The 17,783-nt window shown below is 46.0% G+C and overlaps 1 protein-coding gene across 1 annotated transcript in view; it reads left to right on the plus strand.

Annotated features, from left to right (window-relative positions):
- LOC120061619 (piezo-type mechanosensitive ion channel component 2-like) overlaps nucleotides 1–17,783 on the plus strand; it is a 39,268-nt gene that overhangs the window by 18,781 nt on the left and 2,704 nt on the right. The window contains exons 23-45 of the mRNA XM_039011522.1: nucleotides 3,071–3,236; nucleotides 3,426–3,669; nucleotides 3,951–4,047; nucleotides 4,192–4,351; nucleotides 4,483–4,572; nucleotides 4,679–4,761; nucleotides 5,081–5,146; nucleotides 5,381–5,493; nucleotides 5,576–5,696; nucleotides 5,970–6,136; nucleotides 6,244–6,443; nucleotides 6,671–6,832; nucleotides 7,080–7,355; nucleotides 7,512–7,770; nucleotides 9,212–9,400; nucleotides 9,487–9,688; nucleotides 9,841–9,970; nucleotides 10,171–10,318; nucleotides 10,436–10,650; nucleotides 10,765–10,923; nucleotides 16,990–17,137; nucleotides 17,403–17,591; nucleotides 17,688–17,780. Coding sequence (XP_038867450.1) covers nucleotides 3,071–3,236; nucleotides 3,426–3,669; nucleotides 3,951–4,047; nucleotides 4,192–4,351; nucleotides 4,483–4,572; nucleotides 4,679–4,761; nucleotides 5,081–5,146; nucleotides 5,381–5,493; nucleotides 5,576–5,696; nucleotides 5,970–6,136; nucleotides 6,244–6,443; nucleotides 6,671–6,832; nucleotides 7,080–7,355; nucleotides 7,512–7,770; nucleotides 9,212–9,400; nucleotides 9,487–9,688; nucleotides 9,841–9,970; nucleotides 10,171–10,318; nucleotides 10,436–10,650; nucleotides 10,765–10,923; nucleotides 16,990–17,137; nucleotides 17,403–17,591; nucleotides 17,688–17,780 — 3,677 coding nt within the window. The remainder of the gene's footprint in view (nucleotides 1–3,070; nucleotides 3,237–3,425; nucleotides 3,670–3,950; nucleotides 4,048–4,191; nucleotides 4,352–4,482; nucleotides 4,573–4,678; nucleotides 4,762–5,080; nucleotides 5,147–5,380; nucleotides 5,494–5,575; nucleotides 5,697–5,969; nucleotides 6,137–6,243; nucleotides 6,444–6,670; nucleotides 6,833–7,079; nucleotides 7,356–7,511; nucleotides 7,771–9,211; nucleotides 9,401–9,486; nucleotides 9,689–9,840; nucleotides 9,971–10,170; nucleotides 10,319–10,435; nucleotides 10,651–10,764; nucleotides 10,924–16,989; nucleotides 17,138–17,402; nucleotides 17,592–17,687; nucleotides 17,781–17,783) is intronic.

The following is a 17,783-nucleotide window of genomic DNA, read 5'->3' on the forward strand; positions in this document are numbered from 1 at the left end:
ACAAAGCGAAAACAGTTTATTCTTATTTCAGCAAATGTATTACAAATAAAAAACAAAAATACCTTATTTACATAAGTATTCAGACCCTTGCTATGAGACTCTAAATTGAGCTCAGGTGCATCCTGTTTCCATTGATCATCCTTGAGATGTTTCTACAACTTGATTGGAGTCCACCTGTGGTAAATTCAGTTGATTGGACATGATTTGGAAAGGCACACACCTGTCTATATAAGGTCCCACAGTTGACAGTGCATGTCAGAGAAAAAACCAAGCCATGAGGTGGAAGGAATTGTCCGTAGAGCTCCGAGAAAGGATTGTGTCGAGGCACAGATCTGGGGAAGGGTACCAAAAAATGATTGCAGCATTGAAGGTCCCCAAGAACACAGTGGCCTCCATCATTCTTAAATGAAAGAAGATTGGAACCACCAAGATTCTTCCTAGAGCTGGCCGTCCGGCCAAACTGAGCAATCGGGGGAGAAGGGCCTTGGTCAAGGAGGTGACCAAGATCCTGATGGAGATGGGAGAAACTTCCAGAAAGACAACCATCTCTGTACCACTCCACCAATCAGGCCTTTATGGTAGGGTGGCCAGACGGAAGCCACTCCTCAGTAAAAGGCACATGACAGCCCGCTTGAAGTTTGCCAAAAGGCACTGTTCTGCCTGCGGCTATGGAACCCTGACCTGTTCACCGGACGTGCTACCTGTCCAAGACCTACTGTTTTCAACTCTCTAGAGACCGCAGGAGCGGTAGAGATACTCTTAATGATCGACTATGAAAAGCCAACTGACATTTACTCCTGAGGTGCTGCACCCTCGACAACTACTGTGATTATTATTATTTGACCATGCTGGTCATTTATGAACATTAGAACATCTTGGCCATGTTCTGTTATAATCTCCACCCGGCACAGCCAGAAGAGGACTGGCCACCCCTCATAGCCTGGTTCCTCTCTAGGTTTCTTCCTAGGTTTTGGCCTTTCTAAGGAGTTTTTCCTAGCCACCGTGCTTCTACACCTGCATTGCTTTCTGTTTGGGGTTTTAGGCTGGGTTTCTGTGCACTTTGAGATATCAGCTGATGTATGAAGGGCTATATAAATCAATTTGATTTGATTTGATTTGACCTAAAGGACTCTCAGACCATGAGAAACAAATTTCTCTGGTCTGATGAAACCAAGATTGAACTCTTTGGCCTGAATGCCAAGCGTCTTAACTGACTTAAATAAAGGTTAAATAAATGGTGGTGGCTGCATCATGCTGTGGGGATGTTGTTCAGCAGCAGGGACTGGGAGACTAGTCAGGATCAAGGGAAAGATGAACGGCGCAAAGTACATAGAGATCCTTGATGAAAATCTGCTCCAGAGCACTCAGGACCTCAGACTGGGGCGAAGGTTCACCTTCCAATAGGACAACAACCCTAAGCACACAGCCAAAACAATGCAGGAGTGGCTTTGGGTCAAGTCTCTGAATGTCCTTGAGTGGCCCAGCCAGAACCAGACTTACCCGAGAGACCTGAAAATAGCTGTGTAGCAACGCTCCCCATCCAACCTGACAGAGCTTGAGAGGATCTGCAGAGAAGAATGGGAGAAACTCCCCAATAACAGGTGTGCCAATCTTGTAGCATCATACTCAAGAAGACTCAAGGCTGTAATCGCTGCCAAAATGTGATTCAACAAAGTACTGAGTAAAGGGTCTGAATACTTATGTAAATGTGATATTACATTTTTTATTTTTTATGAATTTGCAAAAAATTCTACTAACCTGTTTTTGCCTTGTCATTTTGGGGTATTGTGTTCTGTAGTTAGATTGGTGAGAAAAAAACAACACTTTAGTAAATTTTAGAATAAGGCTGTAACGTAACAAAAAAAAGTCAAGTGGTCTGAATACCCTGTATATAGTGTGTAATGTAAATCCATTCATACAACATCAATTTGTATCTCCTACATACACTATATATATTAGTGGTTTTGGCTATTTCAGCCAGACCCGTTGCTGACAGCCATGCAATCTCCATAGACAAACATTGGCAGTAGAATGGCCTTACTGAAGAGCTCTGTGACTTTCAACTTGGCACCGTCATAGGATGCCAATTTTCAACAAGTCAGTTCGTAAAATTTCTGCCCGGTCAACTGTAAGTGCTGTTATTGTGAAGTGGAAATGTCTAAGAGCAACAAGCTCACAGAACGGGACCGCCGAGTGCATAGCGCATCAAAAAATTGTCTGTCCTCAGTTGCAACACTCACTACCGAGTTACAATCTGCCTCTGGAAGCAACGTCAGCACAATAACTGTTCATCGGGAGCTTCATGAAAGGGGCTTCCATGGCCGAGCAGCCGCAGACAAGCCTAAGATCACCATGAGCAATGCCAATCGTCAGCTGGAGTGGTGCAAAGTTCACCTCCATTGGACTCTGAAGCAGTGGAAACGAGTTCTCTGTAGTGATGAAGCACGCTTCACCATCTGGCAGTCTGATTGACGAATCTGGGTTTGGCGGATGCCAGGAAAACGCTACCTGCCCCAAAGTTTGGTGAAGGAGGAATAATGGTCTGCAGCTGTTTTTCATAGTTCGGGCTAGGCACCTTAGATCCAGTGAAGGGAAATCTTAACGCTAGAGCATACAATGACATTGTATACGATTCTGTGCTTCCAACTTTGTGGCAATAGTTTGGGGAAGGCCTTTTCCTGTTTCAACATGACAAAGCACAAGGTGAGGTCCATACAGAAATGGTTTGTCAAGATCGGTGTTGAAGAACTTGACTGGCCTGCACAGAACCCTGACCTCAACCCCATCGAATACCTTTGGGATGAATTGGAACTGGCCAGGCCTAATCGCCCAACATCAGTGCCCGACCTCACTAATGCTCGTGGCTGAATGGAAGCAAGTCCTCATAGCAATGTTCCAACATCTAGTGGAAAGCCTTCCCAGAAGAGTGGAGGCTGTTATAGCAGCAAAGGAGGGTCCATATTATTGCACATGATTTTGTAATGAGATGTTTGACGAGCACGTTTCCACATACTTCTGGTCATGTAGTGTAAGTGATCAAGGCAGCCATTTTGTTTGTCTGTGTGTCCAGACGACCACCTCCTGCTCATGTGCTCATCGCTGCAGTGGAAGGTGTTTGAGGAGGAGAACCGTGCCGCGGTGCGCCTTATGGGGGGGGAGAACGTGGAGATCAGCCGCAGCTTGGACCCACGCTCCTTCAACCAGTACATCCCCGTCAACAACTTCCTCCACTGCAGGTCAGAGGACTCTCTAAGCTAGCGTGGTTGCAGACCTGTAAGTGCTTTAGACAACTATTTTATAGTTTTCATGAAACAACTTACAGCCTACAACCACGGCCCAGAGTTTTTTCCAGTCTGGTCACATGGTATAGAAAAACTCCTGCACCTACTCAATTGGTAATATGGATGTGTCTCTCCTTCCCTCAGGTCCTACCTGGACATGGTCAAGGTGTTTGTGTTCAGTTACTTCTTCTGGCTGGTGCTGTGCCTCATCTTCATCACAGGCACCACCCGCATTAACATCTTCTGCCTGGGTTACCTGCTAGCCTGCTTCTACTTCATGCTGTTCGGGGGCAGCCTGCTCATGCAGCCTGTACGATACATCCTCAGGCTCTGGGACTGGCTCATCGGATACACCTGTTTTGTCATTGGCATGAAGAACCTGATATCTGTATGTTAGCTAGCTAATCACTCACTTTCTCAGCTAGCCTATCCTCATTGCTGAAAGGGATTTTTCATTCATATACTATGTGTACCACATTGTATTATGCTAATAACACAGTCGGTTTTAATCACTCATCAATGCTAACAGCCTGTTCTGTGTTACTGCACTAATCTAGTCTTCATTCTTTGATGCTAATGTAACAGCTTCACTTACTGACTATCAGTGTCTCATGTCCCATCTTCTGTCTCCTCTGAGCTATCTGTCTTGCTGTATGTGTGTGTCCACAGCTTGGCTCATGTGCTTATTTGGACAGCCTGTTGAAGAATGGTTGCTGGCTCATTCAGGCCTTCAGCATGGTCTGTACAATCACAGGCTATGATCTCCGTAAGTGTGACTGATAATCACATTAACACACTGTGTGTGTTGTTGTGCATTTATGTCGCCTGTTCTATCTGTGTCTGTGTGTGTTTAGCTACGTGCACACCTGCGTGTGTGCTTACATATGTGTATGTGTGTGTGTGTTCCCAGCTGCTCCTGATGATGAGTGTGAGCTGCCGGAGGGGGAGGCGGGCATCGTGTGGGATGCGATCTGCTTCACCGTGCTCCTGGCTCAGAGGAGGGTTTTCCTCAGCTACTACTTCCTGTATGTGGTGTCTGACCTCAAGGCCTCCAAGATCCTGGCCTCCAGGTTAGAATTATCTAGTTACTGACCTGACCACTTCCTTACCAGTAAAGTTTTGAGATGACGGTTTATTAATCTATTGAATGGAACCAGCTGAATGTATGACCACATAGGTTGTTTTTCTTTCATATTTCAAGGGGTGCTGAGCTCTTTGAAGCCAAAGTGAAGAAACTGGTTGCTGCAAGACTGGAGATGGAGAAGAAGTCTGTGGAGACGCTGAAGAAGCAGTAAGACTTATGCCACAGCAGTTTGTTTGTTCTCATCTAGTGTTCAGTCAAAGGGGTTTGCTATTGTTGCATTGTTTTAATTCACTGTGTTGAACCCTTCCTCTAGGATGGAGAAGATCAAATCCAAACAGAAGAGTAAGCCTGGCCAAGGCGACGTACCAGCGCCCCCTACTGATACAGTGCGAAACGGTGAGTGTCATGGAGCTAGTAGAAGTTGTCCATAACCACTGACGAAGGGTCCGTTCTTAAACGTATACTCTTTGATATTTGTATTTACCCCTACTAGAATTGGGAGGTAAGATAATTTGATCCTAGCTCTGTGGTTAGGGGCAATGTTTACCTCCAGCTTTAATATTAGATTCAATAGCACTAGACTATTAAAACTGCTCAAATCGCTTTACATTCTAAGGTGGGGGGAGACTCGACTCATTATTCTTCTCAGTCTCACTGAATGAAAGGATACATTTATGATGTAGGGATGGGATGAATGGGTGAATATGTTTTCCAGGTGAAATTGAGAAGGCAGAGAATGATCAGGAGAAACGGTGGAAACCATGGGTCTCACGGCCTGGTGGTAAGTGTTCCATAAACCTAAGTAATAAGATTCAGATTTGTTCAGTTACAAACAGAACTTCAATAGGGGGATATGGTTCAATCATTTTCATTTAATCTCATTATGAATTGTCATTTTTATATTCAAATTCAAGTAATTTTAAGTGGTCAAAACAGCTCACATACTGCAATAGTATAAAGTGGAATGAGCAGGAGTTCATGTCTTTGTTGTTTTACACTTCTGTCTTTCCTCCAGTTGAGAACAACTGTGGCTACCATCTATTTGAGAGTGACAGTGAAGAGGAAGAGGAGGAAGTCCAGGAAAAGAAAGAGGAAGAGACACTAACAAAGAAGAAATCTGCTTTTCAGGTGAGGGACATAGAAGACAAACTACAAAGAGTTGTAAAATAGTCTTAGGGTACGTTGTTGAATGTGCCTCCTTTCTCCACAGTTAGCTTATGAGGCATGGGTCACAAGCTCCAAAGCAGCCCTAAATTTGCACAAAAAAGAAGAGTCAAAGATGAAAAAAGAGGAGAAGAGGAGGGCAAAGAGACAGCTGCAGAGACAGCAAGGTAAGAGGGTCTGGTTTGTATGGGACTGTTTGCATAATTTTGTCATAGAGACAGAATAACTAATGTGTTATTTTGTGTCATCATGATTTTAATTGTCTGATCCAAGGCATTGAGAGGGCCGAGTCTAGTGAGGATGAGTTGGAAGAGGAAAATGAAGTGGAGGAGAAAGGTCAACATTTCACCTCAACAGACCCTTCATGGATATACAGTAGAATAACTCTAGAAGTCTGTGTACTGCCACTAACTTGATACAATGTTTCTGTCTTCTCACAGAAAATATATTTCAGAGGATTATCGACTCGCTCAAGTTTTTATGGGTGTTTATCCTGTCCCTTCTGGATGACCTCACTGAGGGCCTGAACTCCTTCTGCAAAGATGGTCTGGACATCTCCAAAGTGCTACGTTTTGAAAGGGCTCTTCTCGGCCAGCAACAGAAGAAGGTGAAGTAACATTCATCCACAGGGGATACGTCATTTGACTTGTAAAACTCTGTTTTAAGTTAAGTCCTCCCTGCAGTGTTGACAAAAATAAAATGTTCCTTTTACAGGGGAAAGAGGTGTCACAGGAGAGTGTGAAGCGCTTCTATGAGAACTGGATGTCCAGACAGAACACCCTGGCCTCCCTGGAAGACCAGGAAGACATAGTTCCCCCTGTCTCCTCCCCTCCACCTGTACCGTCATCAGCGAGAGGTTACTCCAAGCTGAAACACACCCACTCCAAAATCTCCTGGGGTAGCAGCTTGTCCAGGTCAGCATTGATGTAACACCTATAGAGTCTTGATTTGTTAATTCATGAAATTCGTTACCTATTCCATAAGCAGTCTGCATGTATTATACAGAACCAATCAGTTTTAAATGTATTATTGAGTATTTATACTATTATGCTATTCTGCATTATAACCTCTTTATGGAGGCTTTATGAAAGGCTTCATAGGACCAGGATGGTCAACATGTTTCCCTGTCATCATGTCTTAGCTGCATGACGGATGAGACCCTGCTGGGGTCTCGTCAGCCCACACTGGATGAGCTGGATGACCCTCCTATACTCCAAACCGCTGCCGACCAACTCAGACGGAAACTACTGAAAACTTCCAACCTGGACATTGACTCATTTGACACTGAAGACCCTCCACTAAGGTGATGGTGACACTTATGCACTTATGGTTTCCTCTGCTCTTTATACCGTACACCATTATTCAAGATGGCGCCAATAGAGAAGGTGGCCGTTTTGCCAGCTCCTCCTCAACAAATAAACTCTTATTTTATTTGACTTACTGTATATTTGGTTTCATATCTACTAACTCTCTATACCCCTCTATAAACTCATAGTTTGTTTGACTCCATCTTATATGCATCTTTCTTTCTGAATTACATTTTTCATCAGCCATGATGATACTGTTCCCAATAAGGAGGACAGTAAAGAAGGAGAGGATGCATATGAAGAAGAGGAGGGGGAATATAAAGTGGAGGAGGAGTATAGAATGGAGAAGGAGGAATGGAGGGAGGAAGAAGAGGAGGAGAGGGAAAAAGCTGTGATGCTTTCAGGATCCATCTCCCTGGACTATCTGGAGTGTGATGAGAATAGCGAAGATTTCCCAGACTCCTCCAGGCCTCTTAGTGAGACCAGGAACCTCACGGCCAGCGAGCTACTGCTCAACAAGTCAGTCATGGGAGATTGGGACTTGTTTTTTCTTGTTACAATCATGGTATAGTCAAGTGTACCCATTCAGTTGTATCACAGTACCTTATAGTAAAGTTGAGTATCACAAAAAAAAAAAACATTTTTCTCACGTACTGTGATTCTCCTCTGTTGCAGTATGTTTGGTAACGATGAAATTGAAGAGTCTGATCAGTTCTTCCAGTCTCTCCCGAGACACCTGAGACTAGTGTTTGCCCTGTACAACACCATGGTGTCTAAGTCAGAGATGCTGTGCTACTTTGTGATCATCCTGAACCACATGGTGTCGGCCTCGCTGCTCAGTCTGATCCTGCCCATCCTTATCTTCCTCTGGGCCATGCTGTCTGTGCCACGCCCAACCAAGCGCTTCTGGATGGCTGCCATCATCTACACAGAGGTACACACAGCAGGCACCCCCAACGGAGTGATATGTTGATTGATTGGTTGGCTGGTTGATTATTTAGATTGATGGTTAATTATATATAATATACACTATAAATACAAAAGTATGTGAACACCTCTTCAAATGAGTGGATTCGGCTATTTCAGCCATATTGTTGCTGACGGGTGTATAAAATCGAGGACAAAGCCATGCAATCTCCATAGACAAACATTGGCAGTAGAATGACCTTACTGAAGAACCCAGTGACTTTCAACGTGGCACCGTCATAGGATGCGACCTTTCCAACAAGTCAGTTAGTCAAACTTCTGCCCTGCTAGAGCTGCCCCGGTTAACTTTAAGTGCTGTTATTGTGAAGTGGAAACGTCTAAGAGCAACAACGTCTCAGCTGCGAAGTGGTAGGCCACACAAGCTCACAGAATGGGACCGCAGAGTGCTGAAGCGCATTGTGTGTAAAAATCGTCTATCCTCGGTTGCAACACTCACTACCAAGTTCCAAACTGCCTCTGGAAGCAACGTCAGCACAAGAACTGTTCGTCGAGAGCTTCATCAAATGGGTTTCCATGGCTGAGCAGCTGCAGGCAAGCCTTAGATCACCATGCGCAATGCCAGGCGTCGGCTGGAGTGGTGTAAAGCTCGCCGCCATTGGACTCTGGAGCAGTGGAAACGCGTTCTCTGGAGTGATGAATCAAGCTTCACCATCTGGCAGTCTGACAGACGAATCTGGGTTTGGCGGCTGCCAGGAGAACACTACCTGCCCGAATGCATAGTGCCAACTGTAAAGTTTGGTGGAGGAGGAATAATGGTCTGAGGCTGTTTTACATGGTTTGGTTTAGGCTCCTTTGTTCCAGTGAAGGGAAATCTTAACACTACAACATACAATGACATTCTACGATTCTGTGCTTCCAACTTTGTGCTAACAGTTTAGGGAAGGCCATTTCCTGTTTCAGCATGACAATGCCCCTGTCCAGAAAGCGAGGTTCATACAGAAATGGTTTGTCAAGATCGGTGTGGAAGAACTTGACTGGCCTGCACAGAACCCTGACCTCAACCCCATCGAACAATTTTGGGATGAATTGGAACACCGACGGCGAGCCAAGCCTAATTGCCCAACATCAGTGCCCGACCTCACTAATGCTCTTGTAGCTGAATTGAAAGTCCCCACAGCAATGTTCCAACATCCAGTGGAAAGCCTTCCCAGAAGACTGGAGGCTGTTATAGTAGCAAAGGGTGATCAACTCCATATTAATGCCCATGCTTTCGGAATGAGATGTTTGACGAGAAGGTGTCCACATACGTTTGGTAATGTAGTGTGTATATCTATATATAATAATGTAATAATATATGCCATTTAGCAGACGCTTTTATCCAAAGCGACTTACAGTCATGCGTGCATACGTTTTATGTATGGGTGATTGATGATTCCTATGTCTTCCAGCTGATTGTGGTGGTCAAGTATTTTTTCCAGTTTGGCTTTTTCCCCTGGACCACCTCGGCCTACCGAGGCATCAATGCGGACCGGCCCTTTGCTCTGCCCAACATCATTGGGGTGGAGAAGAAAGATGGCTATGTTCTCTTTGACTTAATACAACTCCTGGCTCTGTTCTTCCATCGCTCCATTCTAAAGGTACTGACGGGAATGCTGGTTCATGTGTTACATCATATAAAAGATAATAAAGCACAATTTCGCAAAACTTCTTCTTCTCTCCGTAGTGTCACGGTCTTTGGGATAACAAAGAGGTTGAGATGCCGGACTTCTTCAAGAAGTTAAAGAAGAAGACTGAGAAGAAGAAGATGAGTGGAGGAGACAAAGCAGGGGATCAGCCGAAGCTAAGACTGCCCTTCCTTCCTCTACAGGCCTCAACTGCATCCTTGTTTCGCAGACGGGGAAAAGCCAACTCCACTGAGACAAACGGTACATACATTCAGTAGCCTAAACAGTGCTGAACTAATCACTTTGTTTGAGAGTGTATTATAGTTGAAATGGGGTGTTGCCTGAACAGATGGGAAATGTTACCCAACCTGAATATACTAATGTATCTTGATGTAAATGGGATATTCTTGCAGATGATATGCAGCTCAAAAAGCGCCACTCGAAGAAGAGGCACCACAATAAAGTTCCCCTGACCAGGAAGGAAAGGATCAAGAAGCTGATCAGAGAAAGGATGCTCGAGGCTAAAGCTGCTATCATAGAAGTGTGAGCATTTAGCACTCTATACTTATGGATATTCATTGTAGGTGTATTCTGTTACTTTCATTCCATATCCCCGGTGATAACTGGCAGTTTACAAAGAAATCCTGGAGGCAGGACTTTTGACAGTACATGAATGCATCTTTAATTACTGGTTTAAAATGAATGGACATTTTCAGCCATGGTCCTCTCTTTTGTCTTCGCAGTGCCCTGCACATATACCTACCTATCAGGCAGTTCTTCTATGACATCATTCACCCAGAGTACAGCCCAGTGTGTGACGTCTACGCTCTCATGTTTCTGATTGACGTGGTCAACTTCATTGTCATCATATTTGGATACTGGGCTTTTGGGGTGAGAAAAGAGAAAAAAGAGAATACCTGTCTTGAGTCACAATTGAATTTGGAAAGCTATTTGGCCTACTTGTTTCAAGTGGATATCTTCCACTGTTTTATTTTTGTGTTGGAACAGAAACACAGTGCTGCTGCTGACATCACAGATGCTATTGGGGAGGACCAGGTCCCATCGGCCTTCCTGGTCATGCTGCTTATCCAGTTTGGGACCATGATAGTGGACCGCGCTCTCTATCTCCGCAAAACCCTCGTGGGAAAATGTATCTTCCAAGTGGTGCTGGTGTTTGGTATCCACTTCTGGATGTTTTTCATACTCCCTGGGGTGACTGAGAGGTCAGAGTTAATGTTCATTAATTTACAACTTTAATTACAGTGTGAATAAATGTGTAACCATCAAAAAAGGAGCTGCTTATTGACCTTTTTCATGGTCATTCTCTTGTGTTCTAGGAGGTTCAACATGAACCAGGTGGCACAGTTGTGGTACTTTGTGAAGTGCATCTACTTTGGCCTCTCAGCCTACCAGATCAAGTGTGGCTACCCAAATCGTGTGCTGGGAAACTTCCTGACCAAGAACTATAACTACCTCAACCTATTCCTCTTTCAAGGGTACAGGCAATGCTCTATGATAGATTAACAAAGGCCAGAGCATCCCCTAATACCAGAATTGTCCCACAGAGTTAGTGAGGACTCTAGGGCCCAAAAGCCTGTTTTAACATGGGCAGCGCCATTAAGGACTTCCACTATTTTGAAGTAGTCAACTGGGTGGTACATCCTATGAGGAAGGATCACATCATGACCGCACACACACACACACACACACACACGTTTTTAAATGTAAAGTCGGAAGTCTACATACCTTAGCTAAATACATTTCAACTCAGTTTTTCACAATTCCTGACAGAAAAATGTCCTGTCTTAGGCCAGTTAGGATGACCACTTTATTTTAAGAATGTGAAATGTCAGAATAACAGTAGAGAGAATGATTTATTTCAGATGTAATTTCTTTCATCACATTCCCAGTGGGTCAGAAGTTTACATACACTCAATTAGTATTTGGTAGCATTGCCTTTACATTGTTTAACTTGGGTCATTCCTCCTGACAGAGCTGGTGTAAGTGAGTCAGGTTTGCGGGCCTCCTTGCTCGCACACGCTTTTTCAGTTTTTTTTCACATATTTTCTATGGGATTGAGGTCAGGAATTTGTGATGGCCACTCCAATACCTTGACTTTGTTGTCCTTAAGCCATTTTGCCACAAGTATGCTTGGGGTCAATGTCCATTTGGAAGAACCATTTGAGACCAAGCTTTAACTTCCTGACTGATGTCTTGAGATGTTGCTTCAATATAACCATATAATTTTCCTTTCTAATGACGTCATCTATTTTGTGAAGTGCACCAGTCCCTCCTGTAGCAAAGCACCCCCACACCTGATGCTGCCACCCCCGTGCTCCACGGTTGGGATGGTGTTCTTCGGCTTGCAAGCCTCCCCCTTTTTCCTCCAAACATAACTGTAACGGATTTCTTCCTGGGATGAAGGAGAGGACCAAAATGCAGCGCAGTTAGTGTTCAACATGTTTAATTAAACAATAAACGATGAACATTAACAAACATTACAAAACAACAAACGTGAAAGCCGAGACAGTCCTATCTGGTGCAGAACACAAACACAGAGACAGGAAACAACCACCCACAATCCCCAACACAAAACAAGCCACCTTTATATGATTCTCAATCAGGGACAACGATTGACAGCTGTCTCTGATTGAGAACCATATTAGGCTGAACACAGAAACAGACGAACTAGACACACAACATAGAATACCCACCCCAACTCACGCCCTGACCAACTAAACACATACAAAACAACAGAAAACAGGTCAGGAACGTGACAGAACCCCCCCCTCAAGGTGCGAACTCCGGGCGCACCCCTAAAACTCAAGGGGAGGGTCTGGGTGGGCATCTGTCCGCGGTGGCGGCTCCGGCGGTGGACGAGGACACCACTCCACCACTGTCTTTGTCCCCCTCCTTAGCGTCCTTTGAGTGGCGACCCTCGCCCCCGACCCTGGTCCAGGAACCTTCACCAAGGCCCCTCCTAAATAGAGGAGACAACTCAGGACCGAGAGGTAGCTCAGGACCGAGAGGTAGCTCAGGACCGAGAGGTAGCTCAGGACAGAGAGGTAGCTCAGGACAGAGAGGTAGCTCAGGACAGAGAGGTAGCTCAGGACAGAGAGGTAGCTCAGGACAGAGAGGTAGCTCAGGACAGAGGGACAACTCTGGACTAATGGCAGCTCCGGACTGGGTGGCAGCTCATGACTGGAGGGCAGCTCATGACTGGAGGGCAGCTCATGACTGGAGGGCAGCTCATGACTGGAGGGCAGCTCATGACTGGAGGGCAGCTCATGACTGGAAGGCAGCTCCTGACTGGCTGGCGGCTCTGGCAGCTCCTGACTGACGGACGGCTCTAGCGGCTCCTGACTGGCGGACGGCTCTGAAGGCTCGTGGCAGACGGATGGCTCAGATGGCGCTGGGCAGACGGATGGCTCAGATGGCGCTGGGCAGACGGATGGCTCAGACGGCGCTGGGCAGACGGATGGCTCAGACGGCGCTGGGCAGACGGATGGCTCAGACGATGCTGGGCAGACGGATGGCTCAGACGGCGCTGGGCAGACGGATGGCTCAGATGGTGCTGGGCAGGCAGGCAGTTCAGACGGCGCTGGGCAGGCAGGCAGTGCAGGCAGCTCAGACGGCGCTGGGCAGACGAGCAGTGCAGGCGGCGTTGAGCAGACGAGCAGTGCAGGCAGTTCAGACGGCGCTGGGCAGGCAGGCAGCTCAGACGGCGCTGGACAGACGAGCAGTGGAGACGGCGTTGGGCAGACGGCCGACTCTGACCTGCTGAGGCGCACAGTAGGCCTGGTGCGTGGTGCCGGAACTGGTGGTACCGGACTGGAGACACGCACCTCAAAGCTAGTGCGGGGAGCAGGAACAAGGCACACTGGACTCTCGATGCGCACTAAAGGCCTGGTGCGTGGTACCGGCACTGGTGGTACCGGGCTGAGGGCACGCACCTCAGGGCGAGTGCGGGGAGAAGGAACAGTGCGTACAGGGCTCTGGAGACGCACAGGAGGCTTGGTGCGTGGTGCCGGAACTGGAGGTACTGGGCTGGAGACACGCACCACAGGGAGAGTGCGTGGAGGAGGAACAGGGCTCTGGAGACGCACTGGAAGCCTGGTGCGTGGTGTAGGCACTGGTGGTACTGGGCTGGGGCGGGAAAGTGGCGCCGGATATACCGGACCGTGCAGGCGTACTGGCTCCCTTGAGCACCGAGCCTGCCCAACCTTACCTGGTTGAATGCTCCCCGTAGCCTGTCCAGTGCGGGGAGGTGGAATAACCCGCACTGGGCTGTGTTGGCGAACCGGGGACACCATGCGTAAGGCTGGTGCCATGTACACCGGCCCGAGGAGACGTACTGGAGGCCAGATATGTAGAGCCGGCTTCATGGCACTTGGCTCAATGCTCAATCTAGCCCGGCTAGTGCGGGGAGGTGGAATAACCCGCACCGGGCTATGAACACGTACAGGAGACACCATGCGCTCTACTGCGTAACACGGTGACTGCCCGTACTCTCGCTCTCCACGGTAAGCCCGGGAAGTTGGCGCAGGTCTCCTACCTGACTTCGCCACACTCCCCTTTAGCCCCCCCCCCCCCAAATTTTTTGGGTGAGCCTCTCGGGCTTCCAGCCGCTCTGCCTTGCTAGCGCCTCATAATGCCGCCTCTCCGCTTTCGATGCCTCCAGCTCCGCTTTTGGGCGTCGACACTCCTCTGGCTCTGCCCAGGGTCCTTCTCCGTCCAGAATCTCCTCCCATGTCCATTCCTCCTTGACCCACTGCTGCTGTCGCTGCTGCCCGTTAACCCGCTGCTTGATCCGGGTTTGGTGGGTGGTTCTGTAACGGCTTTCTTCCTGGGATGAAGGAGAGGACCAAAATGCAGCGCAGTTAGTGTTCAACATGTTTAATTAAACAATAAACGATGAACATTAACAAACATTACAAAACAACAAACGTGAAAGCCGAGACAGTCCTATCTGGTGCAGAACACAAACACAGAGACAGGAAACAACCACCCACAATCCCCAACACAAAACAAGCCACCTTTATATGATTCTCAATCAGGGACAACGATTGACAGCTGTCTCTGATTGAGAACCATATTAGGCTGAACACAGAAACAGACGAACTAGACACACAACATAGAATACCCACCCCAACTCACGCCCTGACCAACTAAACACATACAAAACAACAGAAAACAGGTCAGGAACGTGACAATAACGATGGTCAATATGGCCAAACAGTTCTATTTTTGTTTCATCAGACCAGAGGACATTTCTCCAAAAAGTACGATCTTTGTCCCAATCTGTTTTTTTTAATAGTTTTGGAGCAGTGGCTTCTTCCTTGCTGAGCGACCTTTCAGGTTACGTCAATATAGGACTTGTTTTACTGTAGATATAGATACTTTTGTACTTGTTTCCTCCAGCATCTTCACAAGGTCCTTTGCTGTTGTGCTGGGATTGATTTGCACTTTTCGCACCAATGTACATTCATCTCTAGGAGACAGAACGCGTCTCCTTCCTGAGCGGTATGACGGCTGCGTGGTCCCATGGTGTTTATATTTGCGTACTATTGTTTGTACAGATGAATGTGGTACCTTCAGGCATTTAGAAATTGCTCCCAAGGATGAACCAGACTTGTGAAGGTCTACAATTTTTTTTCTGAGGTCTTGGCTGATTTCTTTTGATTTTCCCATGATGTCAAGCAAAGAGGCACTGAGTTTGAAGGTAGGCCTTGAAATACATCCACAGGTACACCTCCAATTGACTCAAATGCCATCCGTGTTGTCACCAAAGCTCCATATACTACCCACCACTGCGACCTGTATGCTCTCGTCGGCTGGCCCTCGCTACATATTCGTCGCCAGACCTACTGGCTCCAGGTCATCTATAAGACTTTGCTTGGTAAAGCTCTGCCTTATCTCAACTCACTGGTCACGATAACAACACCCACCCGTAGCACACGCTCCAGCAGGTATATCTCACTGGTCATCCCCAAAGCCAACACCTAATTTGGCCGCCTTTCCTTCCAGTTCTCTGCTTCCAATGACTTGAACGAATTGCAAAAATCACTGAAGTTGGAGACTTATATCTCCCTCACTAACTTTAAACATCAGCTATCTCAGCAGCTAACCGATCGCTGCAGCTGTACACAGCCCATCTGTAAATCGCCCATCCAATCTACCTACCTCATCCCCATATTGTTTTTTAAAACTTTTTTGCTCTTTTGCACACCAGTATCTATCACTCCAGTGTTAATTTGCTAAATTGTAATTACTTCGCTACTATGGCCTATTTATTGCCTTACCTCCTCACGCCATTTGCACACACTGTATAGAAACTTTTTTCTATTGTGTTATTGACTGTATGTATGTTTATTCCATTTGAAACTCTGTGTTGTTGTTTGTGTCGCACTGCTTTGCTTTATCTTGGCCAGGTCGCAGTTGTAAATGAGTACTTGTTCTCAACTGGCCTACCTGGTTAAATAATGGTGAAATATTTTTTATTTTTTTAAATGATGTCAATTAGCCTATCAGAAGCTTCTAAAGCCATGACATCATTTTGGGGAATTTCCCAAGCTGTTTAAAGGCACAGTCAACTTAGTGTATGTAAACTTCTGACCCACTGGAATTGTGATAGTGAATTATTGTCACGATCGTCGTAAGGATTGGACCAAGGTGCAGCGTGGTAGGCGTACATTTTCTTTTATTTAAATGAACACCGAACAAAAACAACAAAATACTGAACAAAACGTGAAGCTACTGGTGTGCACACAGGCAACTATCTGTAGACAAGATCCCACAAAACACAAAGGGGAAATGGCTGCCTAAATATGATCCCCAATCAGAGACAACGATAAACAGCTGTCTCTGATTGGGAAGCATACCAGGCCAACATAAACCATTAATCACCTAGATGACCCACCCTAGTCACTATCACGCCCCAACCAACATAGAGAATAAACAGCTCTCTATGGTCAGGGCGTGACAATTATAAGTTAAATAATCTGTTTGTAAACAATTGTTGGAAAAATTACTTGTGTCATGCACAAAGTAGATGTCCTAACTGACTTGCCAAAACTATAGATTGTTAACAAGAAATTTGTGGAGCGGTTGAAAAACGAGTTTTAATGACTCCAACCTAAGTGTATGTAAACTTCCGACTTCAACTGCATGTAAATTGTAAACTCTTTTGTCTCTTTCTTTTTCGTTATGTGTCGGACTCCAGTAAGACTAGCTGTCACCATTGGCGTCGGCTAATCGGGATCCTAATAAAAAATAAAAAATTCAGGTCATCAGGAGGGATCCAGCTAATTAATTATACTTGTGAGAAAACATTCCATAATTGCAGGTGGCAGTAAATCACCAACCTTGGCTTTATATCTCTAGGGGGCAGTATAAAACCTTTCAGTTTGTTTTCCAACTCATAGTTGTAGAATAATAAAATGGACTACTTTAAAATGAAGATGGCCTCAATGGCGCTGCCATGCTCACAGATGCCATAATGGAACAAATACAATGTTGTGTCCTCTAACTATCTCTATGGGTTGTCTCTGTCTCCTCCTCAGGTTCCGCCTGGTTCCGTTCCTCATAGAGCTGCGTGCCGTGATGGACTGGGTCTGGACCGACACCACCCTCAGCCTGGGCAGCTGGATCTGTGTCGAGGACATTTATGCCAACATTTTCATACTCAAGTGCTGGAGGGAGTCGGAGAAGGTAACTGGAATGCCAGAACTGCCAATAGGCTGGTAGCATTTGTCAGTCTCAAACTCACCTCCATAGAGAGTAGATCTGACTGATAGTTAATGGTGAATCACTGTAAAATTATAGGGTTTTTATCTGTCTTCATGTTTTTTTTATATATCTATGAACATTAGACTAAGAATTATTGTATCAAGAATAATTGTGGGCTAATAATTACAACTTGAACTGACCGAAATTGTGTTGAACTATGAATCATATGTCTCTTTAATTTGTACAGAAATACCCACACACCCCAGGGCAGAAGAAGAAAATGGTGGTGAAGTATGGAATGGGCGGCTTCATCATATTCTTCCTCATCAGCGTAATTTGGTTCCCCCTCCTCTTCATGTCATTGGTCAAGTCAGTGGCTGGGGTTACCAATCAGCCTCTAGATGTCTCCATTCAGCTCAGCATAGCAGGATATGAGGTATAGATGACCCCATAAACTCACACTTTCTATTTTGGTAAAATGTCCTTCTGTGAGACTGTTAGTGCTGATGTTTTCTGTGTACGTTTTATACAGCCACTGTTCACAATGAGTGCCCAGGAGCAGAACCTGATGCCATACTCAGAGGCAGGCCTCAACCGGCTCACCAACCTCTATGCCACTCACCCGGTA

The sequence above is a fragment of the Salvelinus namaycush genome, chromosome 16, assembly GCF_016432855.1.
Source record: "Salvelinus namaycush isolate Seneca chromosome 16, SaNama_1.0, whole genome shotgun sequence".
NCBI lineage: Eukaryota > Metazoa > Chordata > Actinopteri > Salmoniformes > Salmonidae > Salvelinus > Salvelinus namaycush.